The 7,152-nt window shown below is 44.1% G+C and overlaps 1 protein-coding gene across 3 annotated transcripts in view; it reads right to left on the reverse strand.

Annotated features, from left to right (window-relative positions):
• Positions 1-3,077: 3,077 nt before the first annotated feature.
• SEC22C (SEC22 homolog C, vesicle trafficking protein) overlaps positions 3,078-7,152 on the reverse strand; it is a 21,450-nt gene continuing 17,375 nt past the window's right edge. For all 3 annotated transcript variants that reach the window (XM_031553815.1, XM_031553817.1, XM_031553812.1), the window contains one exon: positions 3,078-3,331. In XM_031553815.1, the coding sequence (XP_031409675.1) occupies positions 3,281-3,331 (51 nt within the window). In that variant the 3' untranslated portion in view covers positions 3,078-3,280. The remainder of the gene's footprint in view (positions 3,332-7,152) is intronic.

Consider the following 7,152-nt stretch of genomic DNA (forward strand, 5'->3'; position numbering starts at 1 on the left):
TATTTTATCTCTGTTTTGCAAAAGCTACCGGGAGAACCGTAGCGTTCATACGAGCAGGTAGAAGACTGGGCAGGTTCCCTGGCCTCAATCCCAGCCGGGGCACACAGTCTTAGCCTGTGCTCTGCTGCCTCCCAGTGCCTGCGAGAGAGAGCAGCAGAGAGCTCGAGGAGTCACACTGAAGTCACTTCATTTTATTTTATTTTATTTTTTCATTTCAGTTCCAATTTCTTCTCCCTGAATGGGGGGGATCAGGAGATCCTGTGTGAGCACGGGGAACGTAGCCAGGGCATGAAAGTCTGGAACAGAGCCTGCACAACTTCTCTCTACTCGGTTCAGCTATTAACCACCAGAGCACAGAGCTGCTCCCTCCAACCCCAACATCTGCAAACCAGCCCCGGCAAGAAGCTTCAAGGCAAGGGGAGAAAAATGATGCTGTGATTTGAGAGCATATGGGCTGGATGCAGAGCAGAGGTGCAGGGCACACTGGGGGAGTCTTGGCTTGCGAGTCCAACAGCAGCACAGTTTGACCATGCTGCCAAGATGTCTCAAGCTCCAGAGGTTTCTGTTCTGTGAGCCGGGAGTTTCTCATGTGTATTAAACACGTGAAAGTAGAAATTGTTACCTTGGGAAGAATCCCACATTTGGGAAGGATGCTCCAGTGCCAGGCCCGTGCCTGAGGCAGATGCCCAACCTTCTTCAACTCACACGTGCCTCACGTTGCACCTAAGTTCAAATCACACCTGAGACAGCAAAACCCAACATGAGGCAGAGCCACTCCAAACCCCTGCCCTCAAAACCATGCTCTCCAGGCTAAGGTTGCCATCCAGAAGGCAAATACAGATAGTTTGGAGCTCACTGCACCAGATCTGTGCCCTCAGTGCTCAGCCGAAGCATGCAGAAGGAGGCAGCACCTCCTGGAAGGCCTCTGTTGTGTTTTGCATGGTGCATACCAATGAGCACTAATGTATTTCAGAGCTGAACTTTCCACACAATTGCTTTTTAGTGTTTCCCTAAAAGAGCCCATGAAATGAGGGATTTTCTAAATTCATGTCCTTCCTTGCATAATGAAAGAATAAATCTCGGGCCTCCATGGCTGTATGTCACGCTGTACCAACTGGTGCTTTACCTTTTAATGGTCATTATTTCAGGCCTTATCGTTCTTATATGAACGAGACTTATTCCACCAAAGGGAATTCAATGTGCTTCTGTGCTTTGCTAATCTCATAGCTTACAGAGGAGTAGAAAGAAAAGACTTTTAAGAGCTCATTTTCTGTTACCGTTTAACAGCCTTAAAAATGGTTCTGCAGTAGTAAAAATTAGTATTTCTAGCTAGAAAAAAGAGCTAGAAATTACTCAAGGGAAAGACCTGCAGCTTTGGGGATGGGGAATCACCCCTCCTATTAGATTGGTCAATTGGCTTAAGGTAATTGTTAAAGACACAGAAGTGTAAATTCATGCTGATATTCACCAAGAATTTAAAGAAAAGCTGCTGCCTCACTGGTGTGGATCAGGCCCAGGGAAGGGACGTGACCTTTTTTCTGCCTGCCCACAGAGCAGCAGCCATCAGGTCTCCCCAAAGTAGTTGATGGATACAAGTGAATAATATTACATTCACAGCATGGCAAACATAGGCAGAAATCATTCACTCTCATCCTAAGGTCCCCATTTATTTTGCCAGAGCAATGCTTTGGAGGTGAAACACAGTACTGCAAACCAACAAACTGATGAGATTCCAGTCATCTCTTTGTTAAACCAGTTGGAAAAGACAACATTGAGAGGGGGGGGGGGGGAGGGAGAAGAGGGTTAATTAGCTCCACTCACAGCCCCAGAAAACTCAAACACACTATCACTTCCTAACAACATGATACTGCTTCCTTCCAAAACATTCTCCAAACACCTCGAGTAGACGTTTATTGGCAGCCAACCCAGAGGTACCCATTCCCACCCCAGGAGGTGCTCCAGGCCAGGCTGGATGGGCTCTGTGCAGCCTGGCCCAGTGGGGGCAACCAGCCCAGGGCAGGGGTTGGGTCTGGATGACCTCTTGATGTCCCTTCCAACCCAACCACTGCTGGATTCTGTGGTGCACCTTCACACAGAGGCAGCACACGTGAGGACAGAGCTGTTCTTTTTCTTGCAGCTGCTGTTTCCTTCCCTCCCTCCTCAAAGTTTTGGGATGCAATTGGGTCACGTTTGTAAGCCGGCATACAGCAGAAGTTGAGTTACCCTGTTTAAAACAAAAAACATGCATTTCTATCACCTCAGGAACTGTTTCTTTTTGGCACCAGGACCCTCTGATCCGCCCGCCTCCTTTTATCAGCATCTTCAAAGAAAAAGGGAGTTATAATTGCTTTCTCCCTTCACTTTTTCACTTTACCCTTCACTTTTTTCTTTCTTAGAAAGAAAAAAAAGAAAGGGTAAAGCTGCTGTTCTTCTCCCCTGGCATCCGGAGAAGAAAGATGCTTTGAGCAACTGCTTGTTTACAGAACAAAAATAACACCTCCCAGCCCTCAAAGGGCAGAGCAGTTGAGAACAAGGCTCTTTCTGCCCTCCTGCACTGTCAGCGTTTGCTTTTTACCACCTACTGTCTGCACAACCCACCGTGCTGCCTCTTCCCTCATTACAGGGGCACACGCAGGCTCCTCTGCCTCTTCTCAGTGCTGCAGCACTGTAACCACCTCAGATGTACTGCTGACATGTCAACGCCTTGAGCCAGCATCCAAGCATGCTCTGAGGGGAACAGTCAAGTCACTGCAAAGAGGGGGATGTACCTCTGTAGCAGAGGAGTAACAAAAATAAACCTGCAGTTCTCCAAAACCTGCTTTCCTCACAGCTGCCTTCTTGACTGCCATCTCACATGGAGCCTGCGAAGGAATAGGAAGACATCAGGGTGCAAGCCTGGCTTCTTCCAGCTTTGTGACTTTAGTGAGATTCTTTGGCCATGGAGTCATGCCATTCAAAAGCACCACTCTCCCAAAGCTAACTCACTGATACCTGAGCCTGCAGACAGTGGGAATCCTGAACCTCCCATTTCAACAAAGCCTGATGAGGCTGTTTTCGGAGCCTCTCTCAAAGGTGGCTGAAATAAAAACACATATTTTCTTTTATTATTTTATATTTTACATATCCACAAGCTCTTAGCTGACAGGTAGGACAAGCTCACGGACATGGTTCAATGCACAGACCAGGCTAAAACTGAGCAGCTATCTGCAGAGCCCTGATTTCTCTGCCAAGCAGCTGGAAATGGCCTGACAGGACTTTGCTACATCAGACTTCAAATAATTCAGTATTTCAGAACGCAGGGGTAGTAGAAGAAGCCTCTGTGATGTGGTCTCTGCAAAGAAAGAGCAAGATTGTTAATGACAGATGATATCACAGCCTGCTGCAACCCGCTGCTTGAAAAAGCAAGTTCCTGGATGTGGTTTTTTTATACAGCTCAACTAATGAATCTGCAGTGTGTGGATTACTGCATCTAACAGTTACCCAAATCAAAACCAAAGCTGCTTTTTGCTCAGAGACTGCACACAATGCAATAGGCCTTGTGAGAGCATTCGAAACCACCTATTTCTGAAACTGTCTGTGAAAGAGAATGTCTACACTGAGCTTAGCTTTGAGGCACTTTGGATACGTCCACACTACTGCATCCCAAACTGAAAGAACCCATTTATTGCTTCCACTGCAGCCAGCTACTTCAGAACTATAAAAGAAGGCAGCCCTTACACAAAAAAAAAAAAGCCATTTATTAGATATGTACATTTATACATACACATGCAAAATGATTTTATACACATTTACACAGGTTCGATTATTAATACAGTGCAAAAACGTCTAAAAAGGTACCAGCCCACCTTCTATAAACTTAACAGGTATTCAGGAGAAAAAAAGAACAGAAAATGGGGTTCATAAAGTGACCACGCACTGCAGATCCTTCAATTAATGAAGTTTCCTCTGTGCCAATGTTCTCACGCTGCGCTGCTGGGCGAGGAGAAGAACCTCCCAGGGACTCACAAACTGACAGAATTAAGGAGATACAAGTCAACCTGCGTTCAACAGCTTGAACAAAAAGGGATGGATTCCTGTTTGGGGATTTAACACAGCCATAATCCCACGCTATGAGTCAGATTTCATGTACTCAAAGTGCAAGTCATTCTTTTTTATTAAATCTTAAAGCACTGAAATCAATGTAAGCTATGCTATTCCTCCTGCTGTTCGGCTGGAGGAAAAGGTTTAACTGTGTCAATGCCATATGGATACAGAAGCTGTTCTAAATAACAACACAAAACCAAAATTGGGTCAAATGTTTGCTCTTCTTTGTAGCCGAATCAAAACCCACATCTACAAAGTGCACAGATACGATGCTCATGTGAATGCACACAGATTCCTCAATTAAAAATTACAAGGTTGTAAAGAGATTAAGCCTCACAGCAAATCAAAGCTTTGTCTGTTCAGAAGAAACCCAGTCACATCCTCTATCCATTCCCTAAAGCATTTCCATGAGGGTAGAATTGCACCAGCTGATTTTATTTGACAAAGCATTCTCAGGAAGAAAAGAAAACGTAGAAGGGAAGGCTGAATTTAATCTCTATCAACTCTAATTACGTTAATTACAAGAGCTGTCTTAACACCTTCTTCTACCTTTCTCACATCACCTGGCGCAGGGATGCATTTGTTTTATGATAAAGCAAACAGATGCTCAGGAGCCATCAGGAATATTACAGTTTCTTCCCATCAGCTAAATAGGGGGAGGTGGAACACGAAGAAGATAATGGTTCCCTGGCCCCGTGCCCTGGCTGTGATCTGCATGCCTTATGTGATAACAAACCAGCTTTACTGAAGCCTATGGAGAACCAGTACAGCTCTTTTGGATTCTCAAGCCTGACTGGAGGTGAAAAAAAGGAGGAAATGGGAGTTTGAGGATGTCACTGAGGGTCCTTTCACCGAGTTTTTGTAGTAGGAAATGCTTTATTCTTTCCCCACAGTTAGCCAGTAGGCTGATAGCCAGTTCACACCCGAGGCAACCAAAAAACGTGTCAGATCCACTATCTTCCTTAGACCCACAGCATGGCTGGGGTTAGAAGCAACTTTAAAGGCCATCCTGTTCCAATCCCCTCCCATGGGTGCAGCTGTCCCCACCAGATTGGGTTAGCAAAGCATTCATTCCTACTAAGAGATATATATATATTTTTTTTTCACATGTCTTTAAGCTTTTTGGGGACAATGTGGAGAGTTGGGCTGGTTGGGTTTTTTATTGGTTTGCTTTATAATTACTTCAATTAGTTGTAATCCAGCTGTTTTTCTTAGTTCCCTGCAGCCTTCAATCACATTGCAAGAGCACCTCACCAAGTAAAACTGGGACTGACCAGCATGGAAACCTAAAGCTTGACAGCTCTAAAAGCTCCACGTCTGTGGGGACCCCCAGGTGCCAAAAGGACAATGGCTCAATGCTGGCTTCATCTTTCACTTAGCTCCAGTTTTCTGCCAGAGCATACAACAGAGAAGCAATGTTAACCCACCCCTTACAGCACATGGCTTTAGCAGTGTTCCTACCTGGTTAAAACCTTCCTCCATCATTTCTACTACATACTTTCCAAGCACTTTAAAGCACTATTTATTGTGACAGTAATTGGCTTGCATGAAATGGAAGAGAAATGCTTCTATTTTACTTCTGAAAAACTCTGCTACCACGATGTCTCAGAAACCATTCAGGTTATAATGGATTGCAGGTTGCAGTCAGAAGCATCAAAGAAGTGCTTCCAAGGTGCTACGCAATTCTGGTCTAGCAATGTTGGCATGATGAGATTCCAGGGAAATTCACAGATGTGCAAGAAAGTTATTCTGTCATGCGTTCCTGCAAACTCAGGAAGGTGACTCTGCATGGTGTTAATCTCCCTGCAACCACCAGAGGTAGAAACTATGAGGGAAGAAAAGATATCTTTGGTGAAAATGGAAATGGGGTCACCAGGAAATAGGCTTATAAGAAAAAACAACAACAATGAAAAAGAAAAGCTATGCCCACAGTTGGACAATAACACGCTTCCAGTTCCCTGTATCTTTCGAGTCTTCAATCCTTCAGGGACAGCAGCATGAAACTGCTATGCTTTGTTCATATATGTTATGCTTTGCTATGTTCATACATGTGCCAAACTGCATCACATTCTGTGATTCTGATCACATACAGGAACACCCAGTGCAGCAGAGGTGAAGAAACTCAGCTCCTAAGAACTACATCCAAACTTCCACGCTCATAAATTCATCTTAGTGTAAGAACTCAACACCATTAACTGCAGGTGTTTCAGATTAAAAAAGAGAACCTGCTCTTTCTCTCCATTACTGGAGATGGCTTTCAACTCAACAGCTGTACTTTGCTCTAAAGGTGAAGGTCTGTCATAAGGAGGCTTGGAAGGTTTGTTATCTGCACAGACCATGCAAACATAGAATTGCCCTTACAGTGAGAGTGACCTTAACCAAGGAAATAAAGGTCACCTGAGCTGAAAGGTCACTTATGTTCACTTGGTTCATTTTATGCTGTCCTAAGCATATTTGGGATTAAACAATAAGTACACAGTTAATGACAATGTGCTGTTTAGCCAGGAGATATTTATAGCCTCTAGGGCTTTTTTTAAAGAAGCCAGTCTTGTCCTTTCCTTCAAAACCCAGGAAAAATATACCCTGAATCTCATCCTAACACTTTTTCCCATTGATAAAGAACTCACCTAACTATGGCAAACTACTCCTTTCCTTACATTTACCAAGAATCTTAACGTTTAATAAATTCTATAGACAAAAATGTTACCCACCACTTTACCTTCACTTTACTATAACGCCTTTAATATTTTCAGAAGCATTGGCAGGCCAAGACATTGGGCTGCCAAACTGTCACAAAGCCAGCGAGACAGATGGCAAAATTCTGTCTGGATGGTGGTAGTCAAGGAGTAAGAGCCTGTTTATGGTAAGGAGAACCTCCGTTGATGACACCTGACAAAATCTATCATGCACAATTAGCACACATCACGTGGAGCACAGCTGAATTCTTCACTGTGTGAATGAAATACAGTAGTAGTATCCTGTCATAATGTCACGTTGTTTTGGAACATCCTCCTTGCAGTAACCATTGTCACAAATATTTAAAAATACTTCAAGCTATTTTTGGCCATT

Source organism: Meleagris gallopavo, chromosome 6, assembly GCF_000146605.3.
Source record: "Meleagris gallopavo isolate NT-WF06-2002-E0010 breed Aviagen turkey brand Nicholas breeding stock chromosome 6, Turkey_5.1, whole genome shotgun sequence".
In the NCBI taxonomy this organism is placed as follows: Eukaryota; Metazoa; Chordata; class Aves; order Galliformes; family Phasianidae; genus Meleagris; species Meleagris gallopavo.